Source organism: Rana temporaria, chromosome 3 (assembly GCF_905171775.1).
Source record: "Rana temporaria chromosome 3, aRanTem1.1, whole genome shotgun sequence".
NCBI lineage: Eukaryota > Metazoa > Chordata > Amphibia > Anura > Ranidae > Rana > Rana temporaria.
Window position 1 is genome coordinate 368,419,865 of NC_053491.1, and position 17,786 is coordinate 368,437,650.

The 17,786-nt window shown below is 43.7% G+C and overlaps 1 protein-coding gene across 1 annotated transcript in view; it reads left to right on the forward strand.

Moving 5' to 3' along the window:
- Positions 1-17,786, forward strand: part of C2CD5 (C2 calcium dependent domain containing 5) — a 151,900-nt gene that overhangs the window by 75,471 nt on the left and 58,643 nt on the right. Inside the window, 3 exon segments of the mRNA XM_040345428.1 lie at positions 6,638-6,752; positions 13,884-13,979; positions 16,543-16,734. Coding sequence (XP_040201362.1) covers positions 6,638-6,752; positions 13,884-13,979; positions 16,543-16,734 — 403 coding nt within the window.

The following is a 17,786-nucleotide window of genomic DNA, read 5'->3' on the forward strand; positions in this document are numbered from 1 at the left end:
ATAATAATGTTATGTACCTGGAAATAGACAAGAGTAATGGCACTGCTAAAACAGTAAAAGTGGAAATTTATAAATCTATTACAACAATTTTCTGGTACAGTTCATAGATGCCCCAACTAGAAATGATGCTCTTCTCGACCTGTTATTCTCAAACAATGCAGAGATTATTAATAAAGCAGTGATCCGTAAAAGAGATGTATGGGGATTTTTTATTTTTCTTGAATCAAACTTACCTAGGTGGATCGCTCCGATGCTGCATCTGTCGCTGCCAGCTTTAACACTGAGAACTGAGCAATCAAACACCATTGATTGCTCCTTTCTCACAGCTCCCTGAGCAGAGATCAGGTGACTGCCAACTTTGGTTGTACTCCTCCTTTAAATGATTTAATTTACTGTAAGCTGTAAACAACAAACACAAATTGGAAAGATGAAAACACCTCATTTTAACCACTTCAGCCATTGAAGAATTTGCCCCCTTAATGACCAGAGCATTTTTTGTGATACGACACCGCTTCGCTTTAACTGGCCAATTGCGCGGTCGTGCGACGTTGTACCCAAACAAAATTGATTTCCTCTTTTTCCCACAAATAGAGCTTTCTTTTGGTGGTATTTTTAGCAGGACAGCAACATTGTGGCAGACAAATCTGACCTCAGTAGATCCCTGTCATGTCACTAGGCAGAATGGGGGAATGCCTTGTTTACACAGGCAGTTCCCCATTCTTCCTCTCTTCGCTGCGATCACGGGCTGCCAGCAGACATCGAGTCCATGGGCATGCTCCTGCTATCCTGCTTTTACGGACTGACATACAGGTACCCCAGTTTGCGCAGGAGAGCTTTTCTGACAACATATATTGACGTGAGCCAGTCGGCAAGTGGTTAAGAGAGCACATTTTCCAAGGCTGAGGGCTACTCTCCAAAATTTTAAATGAAAAGGAATGTTGTCCCAAAAGAACACAAAACGGAAATGGGAATGCTTTAAATTGACTACACACTGCAAAATATATTGCCAATGGCAATAAATTTCAAAGGCAAAAAAAAAAAAAGTTGATCAGTCATGATACTTACAAACTGTAGCCACAACTTGTGAGCTCATCATTACAAGGTGAGGCAAATAAACAACACCGGGAATATAACTACACTAATATCTAGTTAAAACCATGAAAACAACCTTTTGACTGTTGGTTTGTCCTTATATTTATAAATCAAGAGGATTAAATCAACACAGAAAAAAAAAAAATAGCCCCATTTTTTCAGAAGTATGCTTTAGTGGCTAGTTCACCCATCACAAACGGCTCCTGAAGTTTTAGGAATATGGGGTACATTTTATTTCTGACCTGATGTAAGTCTCTGTTCACCTATAAGTCCATTAAAACCAGAAGTTTAGTTGTTGATAAAGGGGGAACCTTGTAGCTTTAACAATGCATTGTCTTTGAATTTATGTGATGAAATAAGTATGCTTGGGACTCCTAAACCTTCGGTGTGGTGCTCATCATCTCCCTACAACTTCTGCTAGTCTTGTGACAGGGCGGTGGAGGAAACACCTTCACCTTCCTGTCTATTTAGTGCACGTGCTTAAACAAATATACTTGGAATCCCAAACCTTTGGTACAGCACACTACCACTTTTATGTACCTTCACACAGAGAAAACAATTTAGGCTCTAGCGCCTGCCTACGTATGTCTTCCGGGATCACAAGACCAGCTGAAGAGTTTCACAGATCTTTTGACATTAAAGGAAGTGCACATATATGTATTTCATGTGTATATTTAGGTTGTTGTATGGAGCTAGCTTATAACTTTGGTGTTTAAATGATGAGGTGGGTAAGTTTTCAGACTTTATTTTGCACACTTTTACCACTCACCTCAAGCACAGATATTAAGGGTGCTGTGTGCTCACATACATCTGCTGATATCTGGGAAAAAACATGGCTGGGCCTATCTGTCCTCTGTCCATTCTGCATGCTATGTGGCAAATGGTATTATTTTGTAATATTTTCTTTTTTTCTTCTATACACTCACAGTGGAAGATACAATTTTTTTTCTTGCAGTACTCCGTGCTGCCTTTGACTCACATGGCCTTTTCCCATCATTTTGTTAAGCCGCATAGGCTTGAAAATGTGGATGGTGTTTATGTGACTGCAAGAATTCACGCCCTGTAAAGGAAACTTGCTGAGAGGAATATGTGACTGCCAGAAAATGCTTGTCACTTGGCTGCCTCTGGCTTTAAATCTTAGAGCCATTGTCAAATATGTTATTCATTGTTTGTGTACAACCCAGCTCCCCAACAGCTTAGATTTATAGCTCCAGCGCTCCTTCTTCTGTTGCAGCCACTTCAATATGTCCAGTGTTGAAGGTCAGAGGGAGCAGTGACAGTTCCCAGGCTTAGAGATAGGCTCCTAGACCTGAGCACTACATTGGGAAGGAGGTCACACGCTCCCCAGACCCAGAAGTACAGATTAATTTACAAGGGTGGTCAAAGAAGCGGCGGGAGCAGTGTGGGACCACTGGAGAGGTAAGTAAGGTGGTTGGGGGTGCTTTATACATCAGTATCACTTTTCGCAGAATGGGCAAGGTGGCAATGGTCCCTTTTAACAAGAGCAAGCATGCTATTCAAGGAAATATGTCTGATTGCAGACATGTTCCAGGGCCCAAGTCTCAAAGTATTAAAGCCATTATGAGGACCAGGCATCTGTCATTTTCAGAGTCGTTGGTGGCAGACTACCTATTTCTCTCATGCAATATATTTGAAGCTGTTTATACTTCTCCAATATCCCAAAAAATTCACTATAACATTTTCAAGGAACAGTGGAAAAGTATTAAAGAGCCGCAAAAACAACAGAAGCTGTGACGTTTTTAACCAATAAAAACAGCAAATCTAGCTGCTGAATATCCACCTCACCAGTATATAGTAAAGAAATTGTAACATTGGCTAAATTAAAAATGTACTGTGTTTTACTGTATTTAGGAATATAAGTCCTAAAAAAATTGTGAATTTCTAATCTAAACCCTTGGTAAGTTGACATGTTCCCAATTAGACAGATGCAGGCACCAAGTACTGTGTGTCTAAAACACAAATTTATATTTTATGGCCAAAAGTTTGTGTACGCATGACCATCACACCTACAGTGGATATAGAAAATCTATACACCTCTTTTAAAATGTCAGGTTTCTGTGATGTAAAAAAATGACACAAAAATAAATAATTTCAGAACTGTTTCCACCTTTAATGTGACCTATAAGCTGTACAACTCAATTGAACAACTAACTGAAATCTTTTAGTTGGAAAGAAGTAAAAATAAAAATAATATGGTTGCATAAGTGTGCACACCCTTAAACTAATACTTTGTTAAAGCACCTTTTGATTTTATTACAGCACTCAGTCTTTTTGGGTATATAAGCCTATCAGCATGGCACATCTTGACTTGCCAATTTTTGCCCACTCTTCTTTGAAAAAACACTCCAAATGTGTCAGATTGTGAGGGCATCTCCTGTGCACAGCCCTCTTCCGATCACCCCACAGATTTTTAATCTGATCTGGACTCTGGCTGGGCCATTCCAAAACTTTAACCTTCTTCTGGTGAAGCCATTCCTTTGTTAATTTGGATGTATGCTTTGGGTCGTTGAAAGATGAAGTTCCTCTTCATGTTCAGTTTCTAGCAGAAGCCTGAAGGTTTTGTGCCAATATTGACTGGTATCCGGAACTGTTCATAATTCCCTCTACCTTGACAAAGGCCCCTGTCCCATCTGAAGAAAGACAGCCCCAAAGCATGATGCTGCCACCGCCATGCTATACTATGGGCATGATGTTCTGTTTGTGATGTGCAGTGTTGTTTTTGCACCAAACATATCTTTTGGAATTATGGGCAAAAATTTCAACTTTGGTTTCATCAGACCATAACACATTTTCCCACATGCTTTTGAAAGACTTCAGATTTTTGCAAGATGTTTTTTGCAAAATTTAGCCAGGCTTGGATATTTTTCTCTGGAGGAAAAGGCTTCTGTCTTGCCACTCTACCCCATAGCCCAGAAATATGAACAATATAGGAGATTGTTGTCACATGTACCACACAGTCAGTACTTGCCAGATATTTCTGCAGCTCTTTAATGTTGTAGGCCTCTTGGCAGCCCCCTTGACCAGTTTTCTTCTCATCTTTTCATCAATTTTGGAGGAGCGTCAAGTTCTTGCTAATGTCACTGTTGTGCCATATGTTCTCCACTTGATGACTGTCTTCACTGTGTTCCATGGTATACCTAATGCCTTGGAAATTCTTTTGTACCCTTCTCCTGACTAATACCTTTTAACAATGAGATCCCTCTGATGCTTTGGAAGCTCTCTGCAGAGATTTGGGGTTAATCAGAGGCCCTTTAAATGATGGCAGGTCCTCCTATTTAACATGAATTTGAATGTGACTGCTTAATTCTAAATACAGCTACATCCCCAGTTATACGAGGGTGTGCACACTTGGGCAACCACGTTATTTTAGTTATTTAAACACTTAGGCAACTCCCTAAAAGATTTGTTTGTTTTTCAATTAAGTTGTACATTTTATATATATCACATTAAAGGTGGAAAAAGTTCTGAAATTATTCAACTTTGTCAAATTTTTTTTTACATTGCAGAAACTTGACATTTGTATGTAGACTTTTTATATACACTGTATCAGATCTTATTGAAAACCCCATTGCAAAACAATGACTATAAATATTAGGGGTGTAACGGATCAAAAAACACACGGATCGGATCGATCCTCGGATCAGAGTCAAGGATCGGATCATTTTTCGGATCGACAAAAAAAAAGACCAATCTTGTTACACCCACCAGAGTTTGATTTCACAGTTATTTTCAACACAAAACTGAGCTTATGTGCTTAAATACCATTAGCCAGATTCATGTACGGCGGCTTAAAGTTATGCGGGCGTAGCGTATGTAATTTGTGTTACACCGCCGCAAGTTAGAGAGGCAAGTGCTGTATTCACAAAGCACTTGCGTCCTAAGTTACGGCGGCGTAGCGTAAATGTGCCGGCGTAAGCGCGCCTAATTCAAATTGTGAAGAGGTGGGCGTGTTTTATGTAAATAAAGCATGACCCCACGTAAATGACGTTTTGAACGAACGGCGCATGCGCCGTCCGTGGACGTATCCCTTGTGCGCATGTTCCAAATTACGCTGCAAAGACTCATTGGTTTTGACGTGAACGTAAATTACACCCAGCCCCATTCACGGATGACTTGCGCAAACGACGTAAAAATTGAAAAATTTGACGCGGTTCCGACGTCCATACTTAACATTGGCTGCGTGCGTACGTTCGTGAATAGGCATATCTCGCTGATTTACATATTCTAGGCGTAAATCAGCGTACACGCCCCTAGCGGCCAGCATAAATAGACAGCTATGATACGACGGCGTAGGAAGACTTACGCCGCTCGTATCTTAGCAACATTTAAGCGTATCTCAGTTTGAGAATACGCTTAAATATACGATGGCGCAGATTCGGAGTTACGGCGGCGTATCTACTGATACGCCGTCGTATCTCTACCTGAATCTGGCTAAGTATATGTAAATCTGATGGACTGTTTACATGTTAAATTTTAAAAGCAGCAGCAAACCTGCTGACCTTGCATGCTTGCTAATGTGAAAGAATATGTGAAATGTGAAAAATCGGAGGTGTTCTGTCACATTAGCAAGCATGTAAGGTTTGCTGCAGCTTTTAAAATTAAACATGTAAACAGTCCGTTGGATTTCCAAATACTGTATTTGAGCATATAAGCTCTGTTTTGTGTTAAAAAGAACTGTGAAATCTAAAACTCTGTTGAGTGCAACAAGATGTCCGCTTGCCCCCTTCTCACTAGCATTACTGTGCAGGAGTGTGGGGTGGAGCAAGCACAGGCGTTTAAGCACTAATGAATCCCACTGGCCAGAATAATAATTTGTTCTGGACATTGCAATGCAGTAATGCTCAAATGTGCCTAAATCCGTTTAGGTGCATTTACATGTGCGTAGGCGTGTCAAGCGTTTTTTTCTGCTCTTCAGTCTTCTCCTTAATTCACTTTTAATGGGATTTTTTTCAGCCTGTAAATGCTTTGCTTTTTATAAGCCTGCAAATATCTTTGTGTGCATAGACGCAAAGAGTAACATTAAGTTGCTTTTACAGGCTAAAAACATAATAATCAAAATGCCTCTTAAAGTGGGATTTCTTTTAAGCAGATTGTGCAGGAGGCCTTATTTTTTAAACGTATGAAAAAATGGTAAATACCTTCTAACTTAAGATCATTTTTGCATGAATCCATAACTGGCCAAAGGTTGTCATTTATGTTTTCTCTGAGATAAACATTTTTGAGAGGAACTTTTGTGGTAAAGGCGAAACAATTCGTAATAAACTAAAAAAGTTTCCCATACCTTAGACTGACTTGGATAAGATCAGAAATTTGTAATTTCCTGTTGAGCGTGGCCATATAACTTTTTTACTGTTTTTTTTTTTTGTTTTGTTTTGTTTCATTAACGCACTCTTTAATCAGTATAAATCTTATGTAGTTAAGATGTTCTGGGGCACAACATAGGATTATTACAGGCTCTACATGTAAATACTTAGAGGGAAACTGCTCCTCAGTGGCAATTAGCTTCTCATTTCTCTTCCTCCAGATGAGCCAGAAACCAGAGATGCCTGGTGGGCCGAAATTCGACAGGAGATTAAATCTCACGCCAAGGCCCTGGGCTGCCATGCTGTTGTTGGGTACAGTGAGTCCACCAGTATTTGGTAAGTGAATCGTAATCGGGTAACATAACAAAGTTCATTCTGTCAGGAACCTATATCCTCTGCAGTTTTATTGGGTTCTTGTGCTCCGATAAAAGAACATTGTGAATCCTGTAAGGAGAAAAGACTTCTGGGTAAATTACAATTTTAAAAAAATCGTATCCTAATCAAAAAATTAACAAAACCATACACATCCACTAATGGCAATGTAATCTATTTCATGAAATCGTGTGTTTATCTGACTTCTTGTAACATTCTCCATAAGCTCCAGAACCTCTTAATTTTCCCCAGACTTCTTTTGTTCCGAACCAACAGTGCATGAGTAAGAGAAGGTTCCTACATACAGTATGGAGAGACTATGGTGAAGCGTAGCCACCCTCTAACACTCTCTAAGGCCTCGTACACATGACCGAACATGTCTGCTGAAACTGGTCCGCTGACCAGTTTCAGCAGACATGTTCGGTCATGTGTACGGCTGACCGGACAAATGTCCGGCAGATCGGACAGGTTTCCAGCGGACAAATGTTTCTTAGCATGCTAAGAAACATGTCCGCTGGAAGCCTGTCCGTCGGACATGTTCGGTCGTCTGTACGACTTACCGCACATGTCCACTGGGCCGCCATCCCTTGCATGCGTGGAAGTGATTCGACGCATGTGTGGAAGCATTGACCTTCCAGGGTCGCGCACGTCGCCGCGGCGACGGTGCGGCCACGTCACCGCACTGTCTGTCCGCGCGGATTTCGGTTTGATGGTGTGTACAACCATCAGACCGAAATCTCCGAGCGGACATGTCCGCTGAAAACGGTCTGGCGGACCGTTTTCAGCGGACAGTCCGTCCGTGTGTACGAGGCCTTACAGGAAATTGCAGCAAAAAAAAAAAAAGGAATTTGGAGATTTGAAAGTGGCGGAAAGCAATAGCAGATATATTTAAAGTTTATAACACATTTTGGATTTTTTTTTGTTCTTTAAACCAGAGTTTAGTGTCGCTTTGTGAGTTGCCTTGCTGTTTTTGTTGATTTTGTGATTATGTTGAATTCAAACTACACTCTGTAAAAGTCATGATTTTTCCATACACTGCACTGATGATTGCCAAATGCCTGAAACGGCTGTATGCATATCCATAAATGGAATGAATGACATTGGGCGATTATATTTGCACTATACACCAGCGGTTCTGGATATAGGCATCTTTCGTTCATGGACGGACACAGCCTTAATCTTGACAGAGTGGGTATTAGCCTTCCTTTAGAAGTGACTAGGCAGAAAGTGTTAACTTCAAAGCTGAACAGCCCCGCCCAGGGGGCGGTCCTACTGGCTATATCCCCCTCAGCCTGCACTAAGCAGCACGGTTTTCTTCTGCCTAGTTAAGGAGATGATGTGGCTCCCTTCGGGCCCATAGGCCTGGGGGTTTTTTATTCCACATGGAAATTGTATTTATTTATTTTTTTGTTTTTGTTCCTGTGATCTTCGATCAACTGCCGACTGGGCGACAGGCTGGATCCCAGATCCTTGTAGTCCCCCCAGTTTTGGCTATCGAGCGTGTGCCGACCATAGTTACGCACTGAGTCGTCCATAACATGCCGTCGCTCTACGGGTGGCCGGTGAGCTTTACGCTCCAGGGCTTGCATTGGACCGGTCTACAGGGCCGAGTCGCAGTAGCCTGACCGATAGTCACCTCGGTCACCATGCGGAAGAGGGTCTGTCTGGGATGCTTTCAGCACAATCCTCAGGAAGGGTAAGTATAATCCCCTGCTTCGGGAGGAAGACAGAGCTGGGCATTCCTGGAGAGGTGAGTAAGGGGTTCTATCCTTCCTTCCCTCCTCCCTAGGCTCTCTGAGCTAGCTGCTGGGGCAGGAGTTCACCTGAGGAGGGCTTCACCTGGGAACTGTGCATAAACGTCCGCTAAAGCATTGTTATAAGCTGCTTAAAGAGATTTTGCTTACCTGTGTGTCCTGCTCCATGCTGTCGGCGACCATTTTGACTGTGATCTATGCTGTATTGCTCTATCTGCACTGGCGGCCATGATCTTGTGGCCACGCTGTATATGGCCTTTCTCTTCCGCTTGGCGGCCATGTTTTTGTGATCCTGTTGTGTTTACTTTCTATTGCACTGGCGGCCATGTTCTTGTGGCTGCACTGTATTTGGCCTCTATCTTCTGCTTGGCGGCCGTGTTTTTTGTGATCCTGTTGTGGCTGTGATCAAGGCAGTGTTTTTACTACTCATACCTACACCCAGTGGTCATGCGCTTGTGTACTGTGGCATTGGTTGGTCTCGATTGGCCGCTCAGCCTGTTTTTCACTGAGATCCATGCACTGGCTATGGTTGGTGGCAATGTTTTTGTAGTCTCACTGTGTGGGCTTCTAGCTGCCGTTCATGTGGCCTGCAATTGTTATTAGCCTCTAGTGGCTGCTTGGTAGCCATTTTGCCATCTATCAAACAGCACTTAAACGGCACAGACAGACAGACACGCGCTGCTGAAGGGTCAGACTTCATATCTGACAAGGAATCAGCTCTACTAAAGTGGCGGACGGCAGCACACTACTGTTCCAGGGTGGTGAGTCCTCTGGGTTACTGTGCCTTACCTTGAAGTCCCTGTGCCAGGCGTGTGGGTCAGCATGGCGTCAGAAGCAGACGCTTTTTCCCCTGTAACACCTGAGCTTGCAATTGATGCCCCTGCACCCGATATAATGGTGGACTCTGTCGGCAAGGTGGAAGCAGCACGTGGGAAAATGGGGGCCAGAAAGCGTCCCCTCCCCCTGCCATCTCCTGGGGACAACTCTGATGCGGAGCCGGGTCCAGCTACAGCTTATGACCCGGGCTCTGATGTATCTGAGAATGCAGACCGAGACTGGCCGGACAGTGAGGAAGACTCCGGATCCGGGTCAGCACGAGATAGGGCTCTGGTAAGTGACCTTATCACTGCAGTGTGAGATAATCTAAAAATAGAGGAGTCTGTTGAAGTGCCGATCCCCTTTGGGTTCCGTAAGGCGACTGCTAAGGTGTTTCCTTGTGTGTCTTATATAGACAAACTTGTATACAGGAGTGGGACAAACCACAGAAGGTTTTCTCAGTCTCTAGAAATCTAGCAGTGCGTTACCCTCTTGAAGAGCGTTTCTTGAAAAAATGGACCTCTCCCCCGATAGTGGACCCTCCAGTGTTCAGACTAAACAAGCTAACCATCATACAGGTGGAGGGGGCTCCCGCCTTCAAGGACCCTGCAGACAAGAAGGCCAAGGCGATCACCCGCATCCTGTACATGGTAGTGGGTTCGGCGTTACGCCCAACCATAGTTGGGGCCCTGGTGTCTCAGACACTCACGGAATGGGCAAAGATGCTGCACAATGGATTAGAACACTCAGAAGTCAGTAATGGTACCGACTCAACGCCTAGTAGATCTGGGGCTGATTTTGGACTCCTCAGAGGCAAAGGTTTTTTTTCCTGTGGAAAAGTTGCAGACCCTTCGGGCTGCGGTGCGGCATTTGACATCCCAGAAATGGTCATCACTCCGCCTTTGCATGTGAGTCCCATGGTGGCCTCCTTCGAGGCGGTACCATATGTGCAATCTTACACGCGAGTGCTTCAGAAGGAAATTCTGTCCAGATGGGACAAGTGCCCATCATCCCTGGATTGTCAAATCCGGGTAAGCCACCTGGTCAGGACCTCCCTGACCTAGTTTGGTGGCTGACCTCACCGGCATTTCTGTCCAGGAAGTTGTTCCTTCCTTTTCACTGAATAGTCATCGCGACGGACGCCAGCCTTACCAGTTGGGGGGGAGTCTGGGAGGTTCAGTCGACCCAGGGTCGCTAGTCTCTGGAGGATTCCCACTTGCGGGTCAATGTCCTGGAACTTCGGGCGATCAGGCTGTGCCTCTCCACATGGTCTGAGGCTACAGGGGCATTCAGTCAGGATCCAGTCGGACAACGCATATGTCAACCATTAAGGAGCAACAAGAAGCTTGACTGCAGCATCAGATCGCTTGCACCCTAAGGTGGGCAAAAAGGAGCGTACCGGTCCTGTCGGCCGTATACATTCCGGGCGTGGAAAACTGGCAGGCGGACTACCTGAGTCGACAGATGCTGGACCAAGGAGAATAGTCTCTGGTCTCTGCACCCGGATGTGTTTCAGCTCCTTTGCCCAAGATGGGGCACGCCAGACGTAGATCTCCTGGCGTCTCGACTTAATCGTAAGGTATTGAGGTTTGTGGCCAGGTCAAGAGACCCATGGGCAGACACGACAAATGTGTTAGTGGCACTGTTGAGTCAGTACCGGCTAATCTATGCCTTCCCTCCTCTAAAGCTCCTTCCTCATCTGCTTCGCAGAGTGGAATCAGGGGGGTTCCAATGATTGGCCTTGGCGTCCTTGGTGCGCTGACCTAGTGCGTCTAGTAGCAGACATCCCTTGGCGTCTAACGCTAGGAAAGAACCTGCTGTCTCTAGGTCCCATACGCCATCCTTTTTTACAGTCACAGGCTTTAACGGCAGGGCTATTGAGAGCCAGGTGCTAAGAGACTGGGGCCTGTCAGACTTGGTGATCTCTACCATGAGGAGTGCTCGGAAATCGTCCTCCAGGAAGATTTACCATCGCACTTGGAAGACCTACATATCCATTTGTGAGGAAATTAGGTGACACCCGCGTGCTTATTTGGTTCCCAGAGTCCAAAAATTAGCTTTAAGTACAATTAGGGGGCAGATATCTGCCCTGGCTGTCTTTTTTTCAACGACCCCTGTCGGCTCACTCTCTAGTGAGAATGTTTGTATAGGGGGTTCGGCATACGGCCCCTCCGGCCCGTCCTCCACTACCTCCATGGGGATTTGAATAGCGAATGTCCCTTGGCGTCTACCGCTATAAGAGGACCTGCTGTCGCAAGTCCCCATACGTCATCCTGCTTTACAGTCAATGGCTTTAACAGCATGGCCTCTAGGTGCCTCAGAAACCACTGTTTGAGAACATTAGGGAAGTTCCCTTGTTGACACTTTCTCAGAAAGTGGTCCTTTTGGTGGCTGTTATGTCAGTTAAGACGGGTTCTGAGCTGGCAGCCTTGTCAAGGCTCCCTATCTGATCTTCCACAAGAATAAGGTGGTGCTGCGTCCGCAGCCTTCTTTTCTTCCTAAGGTCATTTCGACCTTCCATCTCAAGGAAGACATTGTACTGCCATCCTTGTGTCCTCATCCGTCGAATCCTAAGGAGATGACGTGGCATTCCTTGGACGTTGTCCGAGCTCCGAGAGTATTCTTGTCTCTTACTGCTCCATTCCGGAGTTCAGACTTACTGTTTGTTTCGGTGGCTGGTCCCAAGAAGGGCCCAGCGGTCTCATCGGCCACCATTTCGAGGTGGATCCGACAGATCGTGATCAGGCTTGCGCCATAAAGGGTCGGGCGCCTCCCTGTCACGATGCATTCGACCAGGGCAATAGGTGCCTCTTGGGCTTTCTGACATCAAGCGTTTGTTTCCCAGCTGTGTAAGGCGGTGATCTGGTCGCCCATTCACACTTTCACTAAACTTTACAAGTTGATGTGAGTGCATCTTCGGATGCTTCTTCGGGCCGCAAAGTTTTGCTGGCAGCTGTTTAGAGTTACAACTCCTCAGTTGAGAAGCTCTGTTTTGTTTTGGGGTGAAGTTTAATTCTACGCTGTTCCCACCCCTCATTTTGACACTACTTTTGTCAAGATTAAGGCTGTGTCCATCCATGAACGAAAGAGAAAATAGGATTTTTATACTCCCCGTAAAATCCTTTTCTCTGAGTTCATGGACGGGCACAGCACCCACCACTCTTTTTTAAGTTTGTACTGCTATTGACGAACTGAGCTGCTTAGTGCAGGTTGAGGGGATATAGCCAGTAGGACCGCCCCCTGGGTGGGGCTGTTCAGCTTTGAAGTTGTTAACACTTTCTGCCTAGTCACTCCTAAAGGAAGGCTAATACCCACTTTGTCAAGTTCATCCATGAACTCAGAGAAAAGGATTTTACGGTGAGTATAAAAATCCAATTTTGCATGGCTTAATATTGTTTTGTCCTGAAATGAGGAAGTATCCACTTAGGCCTCATGCAGACAGGGCATTTGTTTATCCCCTCTGAATGCCTTTTCTCCAGGCAGAAAAAAGATGCTTAAAAAAATCATCTAAAGCCGCATATTGCACAGGCCTTTATGCACCTAATGCGTTTTGAGCACTAGTGGATCCCATTGGCCAGAATAATAATTTGTTCTGGACATTGGAATGCAATAATGCCCAAATGTGCATAAATCTGTATAGGTGCATTTACATGTGCGTAGGCGTGTCAAACATTTTTTTATGCTCTTCAGTATTCTCCTGAATGCACTTTTGATGTTTTTTTTTTTATTTTTCAGTCTGTAAATGCTTTTCTTTTAATATGCCTGTAAATGCTTTGCTTTTAATATGCTTGTGAATTGACACAAAGAATAAAGCCACGTACACACGATCTGACAGTCTGTTGGTGGAAAATCTGACGCTCCATCGGACAATTGTTGTCGTATTTTCCGCGGACAAATGTTGGATGGCAGGCTTTAAAATTTCCCGTGGACAATGGTCTGTTGTCGGATTTTCCAATCGTGTGTACACAAGTCTGTCAGACAACAGTCCAAAGTACAAGCACGCATGCTCGGAAGCAATACTCACCAAACACAACATTAGCAGAAGATGCCCAAAGGATGACGCTAAAGAGCTGAAAAAAACACGTAGTACGTAACTACGTTCGTGTTTATTGACCGGCAATTGTGTGCGGTTTGTATGCAAGACAAGTTCCTGGCCAACACCCTTCGGACAAAAGTCTGACGATTTGTCTGCGAAAAATCCGATCGTGTGTACGAGGCTTAACATAGAGGTGCTTTTACAGGCTAAAAAAATAAAAATCAAAACGCCTCTTAAAGTGGGATTTTTTTCCATCAGAGTGTGCAGGAGGCCTTATTTTTTAAATATATGATGAAATGGTACATGTAAATACCTTCTAATTTTAAGATAATTTTTGCATGAAGCCATAACTGGCCAAAGGTTGTCTTTTATGTTTTCTCTGAGATCCACTTATCCAACCCCAAGGTTGGTTGTTGTGTTTTATTCTGTAATCCTGCAAAAAAGATTCCTCTGACATGAGGTGTGCTGTTCCCTTCTCTCTCTTCACAGTGAGGAAGTCTGCATTCTTTCGGCCTCGGGTACTGCCACTGTCCTGAACCCCCGCTTCCTACAAGACGCAGCCAGCGAATGCTGTTTGGAACAAAGGTTGTCCGCCCAACCTGGCTTCTTTATAGGGTCAGAAAAGGCAGACTTTGATTATTTCCTACAAAGCAAGGATAGTGCTCTTCGTATAGGGTAGGTAGGGTGGATTGCGGCCGGGGCACTTTAATCCTTGTGTCACTAACACCGGCAGAGGTAACTCCTCGATACAACCAGATCATGCGCAACGTTTAAAGGGGCAGTCCCAGACTAAAATATCAGTCTTTTCAAAGGCAGGTGCTGGTTACCCTATGTGCAAATCACATCATGTGAGCTTAAAGGGAATCTAAAATGAAGTGTCTTGCCAACATTAAGAGGTATGTAAATAAAAACTCACTTGGATTCCAGGCTGACAGCTAAATTTACTAAAATGCGTATTTACAGTTATAAAGCAGCTATATACTGATATATACTGCTGATTTTTTTTGTAAGGCATATTTATACAGCATAATTGTGATTTTCAAATGTTAGAGGAGTCCTAAAGCAAGAAAATCCCTGCTTCATTGACTGAATAAACACAATTTTACTGGAAAGAGGCAAGCTGAGTCGCATGTAAATCATGTGACCCAGCTTTTCTATCACAGAGTGTTCTCCACACTGTGGTCGCATTTTATAAATTAAGCTTAAAAAAGGAACTTCAAACTTCCAGTGAATATACCAGTGGTAGCTATCTTGTCTGCTGTTTTTTTATGCTGCAAAAATATACCCACAAGACCAGCAGACCCAGTGTTTTCTTCCTCACTTGCACTTCACTTGTTTTTGTTATATATGTCACGGTTGTTTCTTCCTGGTTCTTGCAGCCTGCCCCCTAATGTCCTGGTACCAGATCTTACACATTCACAGACAGAGATCTACTGCTGTGTTGTTAACATGTTGCCATCTTGTGAAATATTGTAGGATTTTATGGGTGGTGGAAAGTAATTCGACAGCAAAAAGGCCAGTGGGAGGACAATAGTATACAAGGGGAAAAAAATTAATCTATAATCCATAAAATGAGAAATCTGTCAGTGTTTTTGTAAGGGTGGAAGCATGGCATAAGCCCTACTTCCATTGTTGCTAGAGGGTCCACTTTAACCACTTCACGCCCGGTCTATAGCAAAATGATGGCCAGGCGGCGAGTCAGTTATCCTGACTGGACACGGCGATCGGTGGTGCGGTTTGTCAGTCTGACACACCGCTACACCGATCTCGGTAAAGAACCTCAGACGGACGCTCTTTACCACATGATCAGCTGTGTCCAATCACGGCTGATCACAATGTAAACAGGAAGAGCCATTGATTGGCTTTTCCTCACTCGAGACACGAGTAGAGGTGAGACGATCGGCTGCTCTCCTGACAGGGAAGGGTCTGCGCTGATTGTTTATCAGCACAGTACCCCCCTACCCCCCCCCTCCTGCGGATGCATACACTGGACCACCAGGGAAGCGGCCAGGACCACCAGGGAAGGTAGGTACGTACCCCATGGCCATCCACATATGCCCAATATATGCCAATCAGTCCCCACTAATGGGCACTGATTGGCAACATTATGGATCAGATGAGACAAGTGTTGCCCAACAATGCCACCCATCAGTGTCATCAATGCCACCCATAAGTACCCATCAGTGCCTCCTATGAGTGCCCATCAGTGCCACCTATCAGTGCCCAGCGTTGCCGCATTATAAGTGCCTGTCAGTGCAGCCATATCAGTGCCCGTCATTGAAGAAGAAAACTTGCTTATTTACATTTATTTTATTTGTTGCGCAAAAGGTGATCAAATACCTCTAAAAGAAAGCTCTATTTGTGGATCAAAATTATAAAAAAAATTGTTTGCGTACAGTGTAGCATGACCGCTTTGTGTGCATTAAACACAATAGTGTTGTCCGCTTTTAGGAGCCAACTGCTAGCACAAGCTAATCTTTTTTTCAACTCTTGAGAAAGATCTGTGAATTGTTATAGACTGGACATTGGCAACTGCCGCCGCCTTTTTGTTTTTTATTTTTTTATTCATTTCATTCTGTGATTGTTCAGAATTATTGAATATAGATGTGCATTAAAAAGCACCAAACTGTATTCATCATTTTAAGCATATATTTATTTTTTTAAGAATAAAAAACCTTTATAGGGACAAGGCTCCTAACATGCAGCAAATTTTCATGTTAATCCTCATCTAAACCAAGTGGTTTCACGCAAGATTTCCTGTCAATAAAGCTGTTGATAACGGTTACCTTTTTCATTAAAGGTTACAAGTTTTTTAAATCTCTTGGAGCTCAGTGTGATGGGACTGTCCTTTTAAACATCACAGATGGCCTAATAGCACGACAATTCTAACCTGGGAGGGGATGAGGGGCACAGAAAAGTCACCCTATAATCCAACCCTATCACAGCCTGCTTGACCCAGTGTGTGTGTGTGTGTGTGTGTGTGTGTGTGTGTGTGTGTGTGTTGTTTCACCTTTTTCTCAATAATCTTTTAACACAAATGGCAACATTCAAAATTTGCAGAATGAAGTTGGAGGATGTTGGTTGCACTTTCTGTAAGGAAATGCTTGGTATTCTTTTTGCTGTGAACTAACTTTGACTCTCTGTGTAGGGTGGACGAGGTATCTTCAACAGGCTGCGGGTTTTGTCACATCCCCTATGATGAACTGAACATGCCATTTCCAGCACACCTCACCTTCTGCTACAGTTGCCGCAAGCAGAAAGTCCCTGACGTACTTTTCACCACCATAGATCTTCCCAGTGATGCTCCCGTAGTGGGGAAAGGCTGTCTGATCCAAGCCAGGTACAGACATTCCCTTCCACTCAAGTTTGTGATCTACAGAGATTAACTTTTCTTAAAAAATCAACACAATCCAGATTTACCAGGGGTGGCCAGATTTTTGCATCCATCTCTATAATTCTGAAAGTTGCAATGGTCATAGTCATAAATTAGAGTAAAATTTACAGCTAGAATTTTTTCGTAGTTTTGTCACAACTTAGAGGGGGGGATTACTTTCACTCTTTGGAGAATTCCTCTATGTCCATCCTAATGAGGCAACAGGAATCTCTCCTACAGGAGACAGAAAAAAAAATACACCGTAAAGAGAAAGTATAGTGTATTTTTAGTGAGCACATAATTTGGGTTATACTGCAGTTTTTTTGTATAATATTTTGAAGGAGCCCTGTATTTTTCTGTGTTCACTGCCATTTTACCATCTGTTAAAATAAGTTGATGTCATCCAATGCATTGTTTTAATGGGTCAACCAAGTCTTAAGGCATGTACACACTAACCTGTCTGCTTCGGACGGAGCCACTGTACTAACCATGCAAGGTTAGTCCAGCGATCTCCCCCACTGAGCTGCTGTGTTCTGACAGCGAGGCATTTTTGAACTAGCAAATGTCTCCTGACATTCTGCTCTGTGTACAGGGCTGTAGACTTAAGCCAGCCATATATTGAACAACGTGATAAAACTTTGTGAGCTGCTATAGTGGATATAAAAAGTCTACACACCCCTGTTGAAATGTCAGGTTTCTGTGATGTAAAAAATTGAGACAAAGATAAATAATTTCAGAACTTTTTCCACCTTTTAAGGCCCATACACACGATCGGACTTTCCGACAGCAATGGTCCAACGGACGTGCTTTATCGGACAATTTGACTGTCTGTATGCTCTATCGGACAATTGTCGGAATTTCCACGGACAAATGTTCGCTGTGCATGTTCTAAAACTTTCCAACAACAAATGCTTTATGTAGGATCATCCGATCGTGTGTACACAAGTTCACCTGACTAAAATCCAAACTACAAACATGCATGCTCAGAACCAATGCTAACCATAAGACAACATTAGCAG